At 43.7% G+C, this 16,919-nt stretch overlaps 1 protein-coding gene across 1 annotated transcript in view; it reads left to right on the forward strand.

Moving 5' to 3' along the window:
* Window positions 1–14,296, forward strand: part of T265_06796 (hypothetical protein) — a gene marked incomplete at both ends in the record, with an annotated part of 32,610 nt that extends 18,314 nt beyond the window's left edge. Inside the window, 3 exons of the mRNA XM_009172161.1 lie at window positions 1,322–1,454; window positions 6,588–6,731; window positions 14,102–14,296. Coding sequence (XP_009170425.1) covers window positions 1,322–1,454; window positions 6,588–6,731; window positions 14,102–14,296 — 472 coding nt within the window. The remainder of the gene's footprint in view (window positions 1–1,321; window positions 1,455–6,587; window positions 6,732–14,101) is intronic.
* Between the last annotated feature and the right edge of the window lie 2,623 nt (window positions 14,297–16,919).

Genomic DNA, 16,919 nt, shown 5'->3' on the forward strand with positions numbered 1-16,919 from the left:
GATCACAAAATTAAGAAGGAATGGGGAGAGTTGGTATCCTTCTCTTACACCACTTTGTGTAGGGAATCTTTCGAAGAGCTTCCAGCATATTCTTACATGCTCAGATGCCTCAGTAATTGGGGCGCGAATTTACTGTCCTGAAGGTCCGTGGTTCAAACTCGACCGCTCCTGTCTCGGCTTGGATAACCTGGCCTTATCTCATTCCCCGTGCTTCTTTCGGGTGGCATGGTAGCTAGAAGGAGTGTTATAGCTGAATTATTATTATTATCGGTAGTAGCAGTCGTATTCATTTTCACACCCCCAAAAGCCTAAGAATATAAAGAACTTCCGGGGCATCCCTTGCTGAGCAGGCGTGTTAAAGAGAGCAGAGTCATGTGTGCCATAAGAATCCAGCAGTACTGAAACCATGGATCGCTTATACTCAAGTCCGTTCTCCTGTAACAGGGTGTGTACCACTTCTAGTGAACACTAGGAGTGTTATGGCTGAATTATTATTATTATCGGTAGTAGCAGTCGTATTCATTTTCACACCCCCAAAAGCCTAAGAATATAAAGAACTTCCGGGGCATCCCTTGCTGAGCAGGCGTGTTAAAGAGAGCAGAGTCATGTGTGCCATAAGAATCCAGCAGTACTGAAACCATGGATCGCTTATACTCAAGTCCGTTCTCCTGTAACAGGGTGTGTACCACTTCTAGTGAACACTGTCGGTGTATGTTCAAGATATATCCACATTGAAATGGGACATTTCATCATCGTCATCATAATCGACAGCATAACATAGTTGTTCGAGTACTGAATTTTTCCCGCCGTACATGGGACATTTGTCTGGGCAGTTCGGCAAAGCATTTCCTTTAGCCTGCACAACTAGCCTTAACACAATCTACTTGGCCTCAGGACGACCTCGGACCCAATGGCCAGTGATGCCAGCTGGTTTAGGATATGGGCTCAAAGAGAGAGTCGGAGTAGTGCCGCAGAACTTAAGAACGATCTCACAAATAGCTGATTTTATCTAAAATGCAGAAGTGCGTTAGTCAGGGCTAAAAGAGGAGCCGAGCCGTCTGTGAAGGTAGGTAAAACCCATCATTCAGGGATACTCCTCTCATGGCATCTTGTGTGCATCTTCATGGAGGAAGTTAGAGTCAGTTCTAATCGCCAACTGCTCATAGGGATTCAACATTCTCATAAACGGTATATTTCGGTCTGTAAAACACTGATGACAATGGTTTATGAAAAATGTTTTGGCGCTTACCTCTGTTTTGCTTGTTTTGTTTATACTTCTGTGCTCTAATCCTCAACCTATGCCCCACTTTCAACACTGTAGCATGCGGGTCAAAAAACCTCCGTTGATATTGGCCCTCCATTTGAAGAGATTCAAATACTCTGAAGAGGTCAATAGCTTCACAAAACTCTCCTGTCGTGTGGTATTTCCCACAGAACTACGGCTCCCAAATACGGTAAGTGACTGGATCAATAGTTTGGTAAAATCATATTTCCATTTCATTTATCTGATTCGATTTCATTACTATCTTCTAGATTTCGCGTTTCGCAATCACGCTTCCGGTGTATTTTCCTATTTTTGCCGATGAAAGTTGACCTTGTCAGCCGTGACGTAGCTTGGTAGGATAGACAGACTGGGTTAGATCACCACTATCGGTAACATTTTTGTGGGGACGGGTGCGGAATAGTGGTTTACGTATACATTTCGCCTCTTTGTTTTGTCATTTATCGATCAGCCGTAGCCTGTTAATAATTACACGTTGGAAACTGACGAATATTTGGGAATGTCTGTACGTTCGTCTCATGTTTTGTTAAACTACCGAGCCTCTCTTAACGTTTTAGAATCCCTATGGTACATTTATCAAAAGTGCATCGTAGGGCCTGTCAGTTCTGATTACTGTACCCACCATCCATTTTTTTTAAACTCGAGTACTGCCGAAGCATAATACCGCGCTGCGTGTTCATCCTCTCTGTGTGTGGTGCTTGTTCTGAGGAGCCTGTACATAGTAAGCACTAAATCTCGGAGCATTTTCCAATGGGATGCGAAATAATGTTTCCACTTGAGAACATGGGGCGAGATGGTGCAAGTGGTTAGAGCGCGAATTTACTGACCGGAAGGCCCGTGATTCGAACCCGACCTCTGCCTCTTGACTTCTCCTGTCTAGGCTTGGGCAACGTGACAGTATTCCAGTCCCCATGTTTCCTTGGGGTAGCATGGCAGCTAGGCACCGAAAAGGTGAACGATTTTTTACATGGTAAACGAGAGACTAAGCTGGGTCCCGTCAAAACCAAATTGATGTGCGAATGAGTGTATTTGTCTAAATGTCTCCACTAACTGTCATAAGTTTTTTTATTATGACGGGAATGCACGGTGCGTAGACGGTCACAAATTCCCATATTTCCCTCCGGAACATTTCCAGAAGATCCACTGTCCGCCTAGCTTCTTTAAGGAGGCCTTTTTTGTAGTAAAGAGGAGAGGGGGCATCGGTTGTCTACCCCGTCGACTTGTGGACTCGAAAATTTGAGACCATAATTTCTGCTTTGGTTTAATAATGGTAATCGTTTTATAACAGTACTACTTAATTACGACTGGCAGACCTGTGGCCGGCATGTGCTCTGGGTATTCTGAACAAAACTACCCTCTACCACGGAACGTACAAGCGCTATGGGTAGCGACTGGCTACCGAATCGCTGAGAGTTATACATCCAGCCCACTGCCTTGTCGATCATTCCTTTCAAAATAGCATGTAGTTCCTGTAAGTTAGTCTCTTTATCAACGTAAGAAACCTGAAAGTGTTGTGCGGACACAGATTTTTCGGACCTTCGAATTGTAGCTATAACGATCTCAGTTCACATTTTAGCGGTGTAAATGAGACACTAGAACAATTACTCTCCTGACGCCTCACTCATCAATTGCTTAAGTGAAGCACCGTAACGAGTGATTTGTAGCAGTTCCACATGAGTTCCACATGTAGCCCTAGCTTCACTGGTCCTTGAATGCAGTTCAGGCTCATTTACATTGTTCCAACTAATATTATCGTTAATTTTTTGGAGGTCATTGTCACATAAAAAGTAAATACAAGTGATAGATAAGGGGTGGGTTGCAGGCGAAATATCAGATAAAACGGGAGAAGCGTACCACCAACAGTTTCAGTCAGACGAGATGAATCCCAACGTATGCAAGAATATTTGGCATGGAAACACGTGTGTAAAGACCAGCAACCGAAGAAATGACAAACAATCCCAAATGCTCTTCGAGGTGCGGTAAGCATTAATACAGTCAGGACTCGCACAGCAGGCACCATCACTACCACTTCCAGCCAATACTACTCGACAGTGGATACCCAGATAGGTGTATTAAGCAGTACAACAACGAATGTCCGCTGCAGCAGATGATAGAACTTGAAAAATTTGGTATTTTAACTGTTCTAGGGCAATAGCTTGACTAATGATGTGCCCGGGGGTGTGAACCAACTGACCAGAAGGGTCGTGGTTCGAACCCGATCTCAGCATCTCTACCGCTCCTCTCTAGGCTTGGGCACCCTGGCAGTTTCTTAGCCTTCTTGCTTCCTTTGCCTGGCATAGCAGCTAGGCACCGGAAAGGCGTTACAGCTGAACGATTATCACTTATTATTATTATTATTATTATTATTATTATTATTATTATTATTATTATTATTATTATTATTATTATTATTATTATTATTATTATTATTATTATTATTATTATTATTATTATTATTATTATTATTATTATTATTATTATTATTATTATTATTATTATTATTATTATTATTATTATTATTATTATTATTATTATTATTATTATTATTATTATTATTATTATTATTATTATTATTATTATTATTATTATTATTATTATTATTATTATTATTATTATTATTATTATTATTATTATTATTATTATTATTATTATTATTATTATTATTATTATTATTATTATTATTATTATTATTATTATTATTATTATTATTATTATTATTATTATTATTATTATTATTATTATTATTATTATTATTATTATTATTATTATTATTATTATTATTATTATTATTATTATTATTATTATTATTATTATTATTATTATTATTATTATTATTATTATTATTATTATCAAAAGGGTGTTACGGCTGTGAACGATCATTTAATTTGATTTAGGGGCCAAGTACTGTCCTACAACTAGCGTGTGCGGCTTCTTAACTGTACCCTACCAATGACTCGGACAGCACTATAGGCAAAGCGAACAGGTAGACTAATGGACTGGTCACACACACACACACACTCTCGAGTTTCGCTTGGAAATTCAGTCGCAGCAGAACAGAACGTTGTATGCGGCCCTGAACAAATTGGCTAGGGCTACTTAATTGTACCAATCGGAGTTTACCACACCGACCGGTGTTTTATCACCACAACAGTAAAGCAACTGAATTACTTCTACAGATCACCGTACTTGCAGCTGTTTAGCCCATGTAGCATGTTCACTGCAACATGTGTCACAAACCTTGTGTGAATGGGTCACGTGAATTTATGGTACAGATCACAAGATTTGCACTTCGGATTTCATGATGTGGGAAACATCCAAGCAGCCATTGTGCAGGTACTCAAGGCGTTCATAAAAACGCTTTTTTGTGGGGACCTTGCTATCAATTTTTGGTTTGTGTTGCCTTTGTCTTCATGTCAAGGGAAACACAGCGACCAAGTGACTATTAAGGTGTATAAGCCTCGACCCTTGGTTGCCGTCATACTGACGGGCCCTGTACCGCTTCAGCGATCAACGTTTCTCAGGAACCAGAGTTACACTCGACTGTTTATAGTGGATGGACACCCACATTTCTCAACATCAGGTCATCTATCACCAGCCAATTTTTCTGCGGTTTTCTGGTTTGCTGAACAAGCTAGCCTCTGTACAGCATATGGCGAACGATTCATCCAACACTTACCCTCCGCTTACGTAAGCAAACTCATGCAAACGTTCCTGCTTGGAATTTTCGGGCGTCTTGTGTGAGTGTGTTAATTTATCGCAGTGAATATGCCCATTTTGCACCAGACCACTTTGACATGGAACCATTTAGCATACAACAATCCAGCACCTCACCGTCGCACAGTAATGTTACCCATAATTAGCTTTGTAAGTCTTAAGGCTATCCAGTTGCCTAAAAGCTTGAGTAACATGCATTGCCTCACCTAAATGACCAGTTAATTGATAGGATCTACAGATAGCGTGGCATATCACTTGGAATCGCAGGCCACATGCAATAATGAAGGAGTCAACACACTATCCGATTACAATGGTCTGCAAATAGATGCCACTCCTTTGGAAATCCCGAAACAGTTACGACTTGATACATAGTCTCTCAAAAGAGGCTGAAGATCCTCTTCCTCCCAATTACCCCTCTCGAAAGGTAGAATCATGACTGGCGACAGGTGAAAAATCAGTCAGTTTGATGAACGTGAATGGGATTATGAGGACTAAAATGTGTTTCCTTGTCCTGCATTATTTCTTCAAGTTCTGTATGGTGCCGCAAACACAAACCTGAACCATCTTCAGGTCAGTTAATTGGTGTTGGTACTTCTTCAAGAGTTGAAATTTTTCTGAATACCTGCAGATGAACAGGTCAAATATTTTAAGTGATAGGAGTCGGATTTGGTCAGGTACGTCGTCACATCCCTGACCGTTTCACCTTCAAGAAGGGTTAAGCGAAGTCAAGTTGCCACACAAGAGGTAAGAACCCGTGTATGTTTATGGAACCCGTGCAGTAATTCTTAGGTGAAAGGCCACTTACATAATGTAGGCGTTCACTGCATTTCGATGAGGAACTGTCGTCCACTTTACAGTTTTTCGCTCAGCACTGTGAGGTCAGACAAATACATCGTTGCAAACCACAAAGACCTTAATTGGCCGCCTCAATGGCTGCCATCTTCCGGGCGCGATGACCCCAGAAGGACGGCCTTATGGTTCATGGTGGTCCTGTTTAAAAGCTATCGTTATTCGCAATGTACAATGACAACTACCAAAAATCACCTCAGCGAGGTCTACGCTAAGCTTGTGTAAGCTCTCCCGCAGTTGTCGTCGACCCACATTTCTTCTTTGGGGAATGGAAAACTCTGGGACTTGGAACTACCGTGGAGAGCTCATATCTAATACAACGCAGTGACTTAATTATGCACGCTCGTAGGGAGGGATCTTTTCAATGGTATCTAACCTAGATGCTTAGTTCGGCGGAAGACTATCTTTTGAACTCAAACATTTTAGTTACAAACCGTCTGAGCACCGGTAGTTCAAAATAAGTTAAAGGCTACAAGCCACTTGGAAGGATTAGTGGTGATTTCTCTCAGGTTTTTTGTTCTGATGATCAATCGGCCGATCGATACTCTGCATTTCTGTGCTCTGTGGATCATTTACTGTTAGCGTTTCTTTGTAGGATGAACCTGCTCTTTTTTCATTTCATACTATCCGTCAATAAACATATGTGTTAGTTGCTAGAGCTCGGTTTCCGATATGTTTGTGGGTTCCATATAGCTTTACTTTGCATGACTTCACTGCTGTTCTTTTCAATTTTGTCCTTTAGTCCGGAGGGGCAGCCGACCAAAACTGGCTGTACAAACTGATCGCCGTAGTTGTGCACTCAGGTTCTGGGCCAAATCGTGGACATTACGTCACCTTGGTGAAATCACACGGCCTTTGGCTGCTCTTTGACGACGAAGTAGTCGACGTAAGCGTTCTTTTCCTCTGCTTGTAGTTTACTATCGCTGTTTTTCATACTCATGGACTCCTTTCTCGGTTTACATGTATCAGATCTTGGACCAGGCTGATTCTGACTTCTTTCATTGCTTTAATCTGCAAACAGTCAACGACCTTCACTAACCTCGGTTTTATTCGACTTCCAGTCACTTGATAGTGTCTCGATAGATTCACTACGCAGTCGATGATCATATTGCGGCTGTAACCTTGACAGTTAATGCACGAGGCCCTCGTATGTATGTGCGTGCTTTGTTCTCGGGAGCGAATGGCGATCAATCGCTGCAAACCTTTTGCCAGCATTGCCAGCGAATCCGCGTTTGGTGAAACACCATTGTCAGCTCCTCTCTATCCGCAGGAGTTTATCAAGGCACACGAAATCAGCAAGCAGCACGGAAACTGCCATCTGCCAAATTACTAACACTGAAGTCAACATCGTTCTGAGAAATGAACGGACTGGTCCTATGTTAGGACTTTTAAAGTGGCGGTAGAGTGTAATTCTGACAAACAAATTGTACCAAAGACAACCCCACCTGTGTGCACAGTTCCGAGTCAAACAGTTGATTCCATCTTCAAATATGATTACGAAAGAAAGGCTGATGTGAGAATGGAGTTGTGACTGGATGACGAGGACGAACAGCAGTCGCGTACAAGTGAGTAGATTCGCAGGACTTGTATCCACATGACTAGAGTTCAGACCCCAGGACGGCCAATTATATAGATTGTTGGTGAGCTGTAAAAGGGCGGGCCCGGTATTTGTGTGAATTAGTCGGAATAATCGCGCCGAGGCAGGAGAATGCGAACAGCGATTGCCCAAAAGACTTGTTTTAATACCTTAACTCATACATCAGTGAACTAAGAAGATAGGGATCTATAGAAAAATCCCTAGGGTGTTACTGTGCCTCGGCTAAACTGGAGCTCTTTCTCTCCCTACTCGGAGACTATGTTTCGAGATCTATGCAGCATCAAACTGCATGTTTAGTAGATACCTCTTCCAGGCTTCTATCCAGGCTATGGGAGCCGTGTGTAGTTCATCAATTCAGGCGATTGAGTTGAAATCGTAAACAGCCGCAAGGAAACCTAGTGCACTAAAGAGCTTGTTGGTAGAAAACACTGAACGGTATTGTAACATTTCTGCTTGTAGCTTTACAGCAGGGGTGACTTGAGCTGCATCCTTTTCCTGTGGTATTCCCATCACTCCCTCTTCGGTTCAGTCGGTGTGTCTTCAGTGTGTCGAGTTAATCGGAGTTTACTGAGCTCGAGATAGCCCAGTGGTTAAGGCACGAAATTGCTGGCCGGAAGATCCGTTGTTCGGACCCAACCCCTCTATCTCGACTGTTCCTGCCTCTTCCTTTGGGTGGCATGGCAGGTAGGCACCGGAAGGGTGTCACAGCTGAACGATATAATACTGGGGCTACATCTTTGTAATTACGCTCTCAGTTGATGAGCTATAAAGTACGTACTAAGATACTATAGCTCTGTTCACTCCCTCCACCTTTTTCCCTACTGACAACAGAATAACAATTTCGGGACAACCACATGTGAAATTGCTAGCTTACATCAGTTCAATGTAGGCGCAACAATCAAACATTGTGTTGTTTTCAGTGGTGGAGCTCATTAAAATCTATCTGTGAAAACCGTCGCCACGTGGTTCATTAACTGCACTGACCGGTGGCTGAATAGGCACTAGTCGTCAAACGCCGAGAACCATCAAATTCTGCTCAAGTTTGCTTAGCTACCCGCATCTTGGTTCTCGTTGAACCAAGACATTAGCGAAGAGATTTGACAAGCGCTTCCTTTTTAATCTGAACTCTTTGCGTATGTTGTTTGGCATTCACCCATCCAGCCAACCCGCATCGATGTCGTGTACTGATACTCGCTTTTTAAAGGCGGCTGACGGTTGTAGTCGTGGACGAAATTTCAGCAACACCGAATCTGATTTTGACACGTGCAATCGGTTTTTGTTAACGCACCAGAACGACTAATAACTCCAGTACCCGTGGTCTGTTCAGGCCACATATCCACGGTTTTTAGACAAAGAGGCCTCCACCTCTTGTTATAGATCATTTTTTAGGGAATTAAGAGTTCGAAAACCGTTGAGATTCAAAGCTTATGTGGAGAGAGTACAGTGCAACCCCGAAATCGTTGTTATGATACGACTGCTCAAAAATCGACTACCGGTTTCGCCTCATTCGGGGTCCATCAAGTAGGCATAATCTGCGGAATCAGTCGCTGATTTTTGGTCGGGTCTTTACTGTGATGTCTTTACTGTCTTTACTGTTATGAAATCGCTGAAACTGGAGCAGCCTTAGTGAAGCATAACCCATTTATAGAACGGAATTTGTATAGTTTTTGTATCCTAATCAGGCTTCCATGATCCGGTTGGAAAACATCTCCGATGTTGGTACTGCGTGTGTTCCACCAGAGGGGAGCTTCAATTGCGCTTCACAACTGATACTGCACTGCAGCTGCGAACCCGCTTGCTAAGTTACCAAATGGTGTAAAAGAGTTAGACTTGTTGTTTAAAAAACATTGTATGAAACGTTGCGCACAAACTCCTCGCTGCAAACTTGATTAGACTTTCCGTGTAACCAGATTCACGAATCTCTTTCACACAAATGATAGATTCACAGCTTTGTCGCACTCCCTCTTTGGTAGACTGAGGTGTTCCGCTTCTGTAGCTTGTCAGCGACATCAGTATACGTGAAAGAACGAGTGACTGCATACTCATTATCACACTAGTCCTGTATCGCATCTTCGGTCTATTCCTTTTCACCAGTTTATTGTTTCTCATGGAACCCAAGTTAACAGAGAACAGTTCGTTTCGCCTCAACTCCCATTTAAAAATTGCTCCTCTGCCTGCACGACTTTTTGTCCTTGTATGTACATAGTCATGTGTAATACCCCGATAGCACTCACCAATCACAATCAGGTGATATTGCTTGTACCTCACTACACTGTCCGTATTTTCCCCTTTTATCTGATTGCTCCTTCAGTTAAGCTCAAGCATCTTTGTGACTCACAAAATCGGCATTGATGTAATCGCTTCTGACCCCCCCCCCCACGCAAGCAACAGCAGTGTTTACTGTAAAACCCAACTGAAGGAAGTCTTCAGTCTTTTCAACATATACCGGAATCATCATCACCATTAAACTCAGAAACATTAGTGTTGACACTGATGCTTCACTGCTGTACATCCATAAGGCTTGTCTCATCATCGTCAGCTGTAAGAACCGCGTACTTATCGTATAGTGGTTGTACCTGCCACAGTTTCGTTCACCGATGATTTGGGGAGGTGGGGTAGGTAGCTGCGCATTGGAGGCGGGAGCTGATAGGTTTGCGCGTACATACAGCATTGTCAGTGGACTGATAAGTGGGGGGATTGGGAACGGAGCTATGCATTGAAGGCAATAGCTTGGATGCACGAGCGCAACTGGGCCATGTCTGATGTGGCCCGTCCGGGGTCCTCATCCACGAAGACGGCGGTGACCAGCGCAGCTGAGTTTGCTGGTAATGGCTTTTGTACTTCGCTGCCAAGTCATTATTTGACCGCCTCTGGCTCGTTTCCACCCTTCACGCGGTTGTGCGAAATGGACCCTTCGAGGAAGTCGGTCGACTGGCATACGGAGCACGTCACCAAGTCAGCGCAACCTATGCAGTGTGATCAGTTCATCTATCGAGGGCGAGTTATTTCTTCCGAATACCATTCGACTTACTTCGACATTGCCGCAGAGTGAAAAGAGAAAAGAGTGAGTGAGAGAGGGGACCTATTGCTGGCCTACGTCAAGCGTTCTGAAGTGCCCACACCTCCAAGAGTTCAATCAGATAATCTGGAAAGAAACTGACAGCACGAACGCCACTGACATCGATTAGCCGCCATTTCTTGCAATTTCCCCAGCCAAGCACAGGTGAGGTCACGTGGACCCCATCCTGGAAGGCGTACAACACTAACAGATCATTCATGAAACGATATGCTTCTCTTTTATGCCGCCTTATAACTTCCTGTTCATTTGTAAATACGCCATGCACAGACGTTTACTCCTGTACATTTTCATTTCCTCCGAACTCTAGCCAACGCTAATCGTCTACATAAATATGAAGTGTGCCAAAATGTTGAAAGTTAGGCTGCGTGTATTTGTTGTTGTGAGCCAGTTATTGATCTCCCCGTCGAGCTTGGTAGTTGGCTTCCTCACAACAAGCTGTGAGCAACTGTTCAACTTGAGTCCTTTGAGAAACAATGATGTGGAGCGGGAACGCTGAGTAAGGACGTGATGTGGGGCTAGTTCGGTAGATGTATACAGCTATGAACAAGTCATCAATGAATTGTGTGACTAACCATCACTGATTGCCGTCCTTTTGCTCGGTGGCTACCAACCACAGCACCCGCTGTGGAAATTGCGCGAATCCGTTTGGATTTATGGTTGATAGCATGGTCATCCATTCACCCCGAGTTACGCGGGCCGTGCTGCGTCTGAGCGGCTTATCTGACTTACATCTTTCACAAGGTTGGAAACACCATAAGCTACGAAGTCATGGAATACCAGTATGTTACCCAAGACGCGCCAGCGGTTGCAATGCTGGTGGTTGTTTTCGACTACTGGGTCCAAGGTAAATGAGACCACTCGGTGCAGTGTTCTTTGCAAACCGACCGAAAATCGCCATATTCGTGGAAGCATTTATTTTTGGAGTGCAAAGCTTTAGGTCTTATGATAAGAGAAAATTTTCCGCACCCTTATGGTGGACACCAAGTGCAATGAGAGGAGTGTTTAGGAGTTGCTTTACTGCATGACTGACGATAAAGGTTTGCATCGTTACCACGAAGAACGAATTTAAGAGTGGAGTTTTAGCCCATTTCCATGCTTTCTAGTTCGCTTCATTCTTGACGCCCATGTACAATTTAGCCTGCTGTGAAAGTGTTTTCGCTGTACCAACCGTTCACTAAACCCTAATGACATTATTGAATACCGATTATAGACACACTCTTCAGTCATATCCTACCCCGTTCCTCAAACCCATAAGTTGCCGGTCGTCAGACCAAATTGTTTTTTTCACCATTACTTTACCCACCGAAGTTTCTCTTTCCGGTAAGAGTAGCTGGCTGAGAGGGCAACAGTGTCCTTACTCTAAGTAACCACAAGTTCTTGTTCATATTGCGCCTGCTCTTCGGCTTCCCGTTGATTCGTCTTCTCATTGTCTTGCTACCTGTAACAACCTGTTTTTTTTCGGTGGAATGAGTGCTCCCCGTTACACGTTTTTCTGCTGACACCTCCACTGGGCAAGGATCTCTGTCAGTTCTGGAGCTTTTACCTGTCGGATGATCCTTCAGGTTCTGACCGGAAGGTCCGTGGTTCGAGCCCGACCTCTGCCTCTCGACTTTCCTATCTAGGCTTGGGCAAACTGGCAGTTTCCCAGCCCTCGTGCTTCCTTCGGTTTGCATGGCAGCTAGGCACCGAAAGGGTGTTACAGTTGAACGATCATCTTTTGACTACCCTAATTGAAAACGATTGAACGCACTTTAGCGATTAGGTGAATGAATCTATCGGTATCCACACGAGGTTGACGGTTAAACTGTTTGAGACTACCCGTTTTCAAACATTCCTCATAAGAAAATGTGCGCAGACCCCCCAAGGAGAAGTTCTATATGGTGATGACCCCTGAGCTTCATACCTGGTCCGCTTAAATGTAGAATAGGTCAAAGTCCTTGTGTGATTGAGTCCGAATATCTTGCAAGTTGCCTTCAGTCTCAATTCCGCTGTGATATCCGTTATTTTTCTACTGTGTTTCGGAGTCTAGTGTTGGGTACCGTCTCAAGGACCAATATCAGGAAGAAGAAAATGAAGCTGAATTTGAATAACGGAAGACCATGATGAAGGGAAATGACCTAAGCTTTTTCTAGTATTGAGGTGGTGAGACAGTAGCACTTCAGCGGTACAATCCAAATGTGGTAAAAGTGTCATCTTTCAGCGGGATGCGGAAACGGTTCAACTAGTACTGGGTGCGGGGAGAAGAAAGGGATTTAGTTCTTCTTATTGATTGATGAAAAACATGTATACATTATTCAAATACATCAGCGGACCAGGCAGTGTTCAAACACTGGTCGTAGGAACGAAGGTCCATGGGCATTATCCGGATGACACGCAAAATCGTGAGGCGTTCCATATTTTTTGGTGGGGGGGGGGTCAGATAGCTCAGTGGTTAGAGAGCGAACATCCTTGTCTCTACGTTGCGCACTCCGAAACCCTTAACAGTCCCGTTCTCTTTGTTTCGTCTGTTCTGTATGTGATTTTTGCACGTGGATTTCTTTTTGCCATCTGCTTTTCGTAATGGATAGTGGTGTCGTCGCGAAGAACGACTTACATGTTATGCTATGGATAATATCTCTAGTTTTGCGCTTGTTTTGTTGTCATCTTTTTCGCCAACTTGCTTTTAGTCCCACCTGTTTTTGCCTGACTATCGATGATGTTATTTCACCGTTCCCTTTGTTTTTTTGCAGAAAATCTGTCCGGTCAACTTGGAGGATTTCTTCGGTCAGTCCAAGTCCTCTTACACAGCCTACATTCTCTTCTACCAGGCTTCAAACTTTTCTTCGCCAGCCCTTACACCCACTGGATCCTAGCATCGTTCATTTGGACTCGTTTATCATTGTCCACCAGTGGACATACACACCGGTCTCACTTTCCCTCTCAACAAACCATGTACACTTGTTAGCTTATTTTCCTTAAAGATTCATATCCCCCCACCGTGTCCCTCCTTATCAGAACACCACTTTTAGGATCACGTACTCGGTACGACGTTCTCCTGGACACCATACCTATTGACAAAGAACCGGCTTCCTTCTTCCTCCTGTGTTGTATGGGTACATCAAACAAAGAGCCCCATGCGACCCTCTAATCCCATTGTAATGATCCCAACTTTATCATCTATGTATCTTCTGTTATTTGTTTCTTTCGTTCGGTTCTACTAAACTCCAAGACTTCTTTTAATTTCCACTCAAATTACCGTTCCATTCTTCTATGCTTGGACTATCTCGTCCGCTCAACTAGACCTCTTCATTCATCCTACCTCTATAGGATCTGTTGGACACATTTCATCTGTATTGATTTCTTTTTTCTCGCCACCGATTGTGTACATAATGTGGTGTAACGTGCCTCCTCTGACAATGATACCTATTAATCCATTGTTTCGACGTAGACATTGAGATAAAAGTGTTTTCTGTGATCAACCAGCCCATTGCTTTTCTAATGGGAATCCATAGTCTGTCATGGAATTCAAATATCCTTAAACAAAACAAAAAGATGGTTATATACCTATTCCTACAATTCGATGGAGGTTGATTGGCATTAGGCGAAAGTTGAATTCGGCCTTCAGAAGGTCTACAGCACAGTACAACTGAGACGAGACATACAGTTCGGAGAAATATCATCCAGAAGTGCATCCATAGTTCGTCGCAATTTACCAGTTTTCTTAGAGTTGCGGAGACTCGTCGGCAGAACCGGTCGGTGTTTATCGGAACGCACAGCATGGCACGTACTGCGTTGAGTATTAACGCAACCAAAGTGTCGAAGGTCAAACCGCGACTTCATTTAGTCTGTTATCAAGCGCTTGCTGCAAACCTTCGCTCCGAATGTTTTTAAGAAACTGGAATTCACGTTCTATCGATCAGTGACGCTCTGTTAGACAAAGTTCACAATCCAGCATTCTGTGCACAAAAGGTTATGAAGCAACACCTTTGGTTGCTATGGTTCTGTTCACATGATACGAGCTCTAACGTGTCATTGTCCGTTCCACTGTGGTACTAACCCCGCTTTCTCACGGCTGAAAGGAATGCAAACATACAAGGACCGCATGATTCCCACTGCGCCTGGTTAGAAACAATGCAAAATATGGCTGCCAGCCGATGTCACTGGCGTTCTTGTTGTCAGTTTCTATCCAGGTCGCCTGAATGAGTTGTCTGGAGGTGCAGGCACCGCAGATTGATTGTAGTAAACTAGCACCGAGTCCCTTCCCCACCCAGATTTATTCTTTTCTTCACAATAAGACTCAGATAAATGGTTGTACGGCAGTGGAATATCGTTGTCGAACACTGATGCTATCTAGCTGGGACGATTCCGGCCAGATGAAGCACTTTGATCTCTGGCAATCAATCCCAGCAGTTAAACGCGTCATCTCGGTTATGACTCTGGGAACTCCCCGACTTTGTTGATGGAGTCAATTTTGGCGAGATTACCTCCTAAAACGTATACAGACGACGCCAATCAGATAACCAAGACAACTGAAAACTTGGGCCAACGTGAAACCTAAAAGGCATCTAGCCCCTCGACGTAGAGAATAGAGTTCACCCAATTAGCTTAGCATTTGTGCTTCGAACCTACATTTTCAGTGTTCAGTTACCAAGTGTTCACGAGTCATAAGGCTCATTGTATACGAGTTGTTACTTCACTCGGATTGTGGCACTTGATAGATTTGCTCCCCTTCCCCAATTAAGAGCGAACTCTACGTTAAGACTTTTGTCACTGACGAAGTATCCCTTACGATATGATGTATGAAAAAACGGTCTTAAATCTGTTGGAAACCTGATTATGGGCCAAGAAGCACCCGTCTTCTAGATGAACTGGTTTTCATTAAATACGTCCGCCATTGGGGAGTCGATTTTACTAGCCCTTCGCTTGTGCTTCGGTTCTGGTACAACAGCTTTATCTGACCCGGGAATGCTTGCGTCCACTCGGTCACCTGACTTAAACAAGCGTCAAGGCCTTGAGGTGGACTTCACGCGAGGCAATTTTCACCTCATATAATCATTAACTGATGTTTGATCACAAAATCAGTACCGATAGTCTTTTTTAATTTTCAAAACCGTATCTCGTGGAATTCGAACAATGTAACTTGGTGGCTTGGCAAATCAAAACGAGTTCAAAGGCCCGATAGGGTAGAGCTGTGCATTACAACTATTAAGCGCTCCTTCCCCTCATGCTCCAAGTGATCGTACATTCTGTCTGGAAATTCCTTACGTAATGCAACACGCAGTCAAGGTTAATCGCCAATCGCTTTCATATAAATGTCCATCTGTTATATGTTAATTTTTTTAAAAACTGCAAATCAACTTTTGGCATACGCGCGTCATTGGGGTCAAGTCCAAATGAAAATCGGACATAAAAAAGGCATTGTGATGTTTACTTGTCACATTTTATCCAATCAGTTATGATAACAACCTATGATGTGACCAAAGGGCAGCACTCGTCCCAGACTAATTGTGTCGCTTTCAAACAGAACAAGAGACCATCGCGTGTTTCGGTGGCATGACTTGAGTAACTCATCCATCGTGGGGGAGTCATTTCTTCCTAAAACCATCTGACATACCTCAGCATTGTCAATTCGTTGTTCCAACTAGACCTGTTCGAGCCTATTCGAGCAGCGGAACTGAGACGTCTTCAAGTGTTCGACAATCGTTGTCTCAGAACCATAGCTTGTGTGAATTGGTGTCGGCGAATCCGTAATGAGGTAGTTAGAAAGCGCATTTTCGGTTGTGTAACGGGTACTTCCATTGAAGAATGTGTCCAGCACCAGAAGCTGCGTTGGTTGGGACATGTGTAATGTATACCGAACCATCGTTTGCCGAAGAGAGTGCTATTTTCCATGCCAAACTCAGAGTGGCGTAAACAGAGAGGTGGTCATCCCTTGACTTGGCGGAGGAGTATGAAGGAGATCACGAAACGCTTGGGTGCTGTCGGTGCTACTCGCCTTCCAGGATGGGAACCACGTGATCCTCACTGTGCCTGGTTGGAGACACTACAAGATATGGCTGCCAACCGATGTCAGTGGCGTTCTTGTTGGCAGTTTCTATCCAGATTGCCTGAGTGAATGTCTGGAGGTGTAGGCACCTCGGAATGATTGCGTTAAGCTAGCACTAAGTCCCTCCGCCGTCCACCTTTACTCTTTTCTTTACAATAAGGCTTTCAAATAAGTCATGGTTGTACGGCAGTGAAGCATCGGTGTTGAACACTGATGTCATGCTGTCGATGATGATGATGATGATGATCCAACCAGACCTGGACAATGCGTCTGAGACACCGATGGTCAAACACTGACAGCTTTCGTACGTCCTATGCACGTAGAGGCCGGGTTTCTGATCCACAAAGCACGGTGGTAGTGTATAGTCTGTCCC

This window comes from Opisthorchis viverrini, assembly GCF_000715545.1.
Source record: "Opisthorchis viverrini unplaced genomic scaffold opera_v5_147, whole genome shotgun sequence".
NCBI classification, from domain to species: domain Eukaryota; kingdom Metazoa; phylum Platyhelminthes; class Trematoda; order Opisthorchiida; family Opisthorchiidae; genus Opisthorchis; species Opisthorchis viverrini.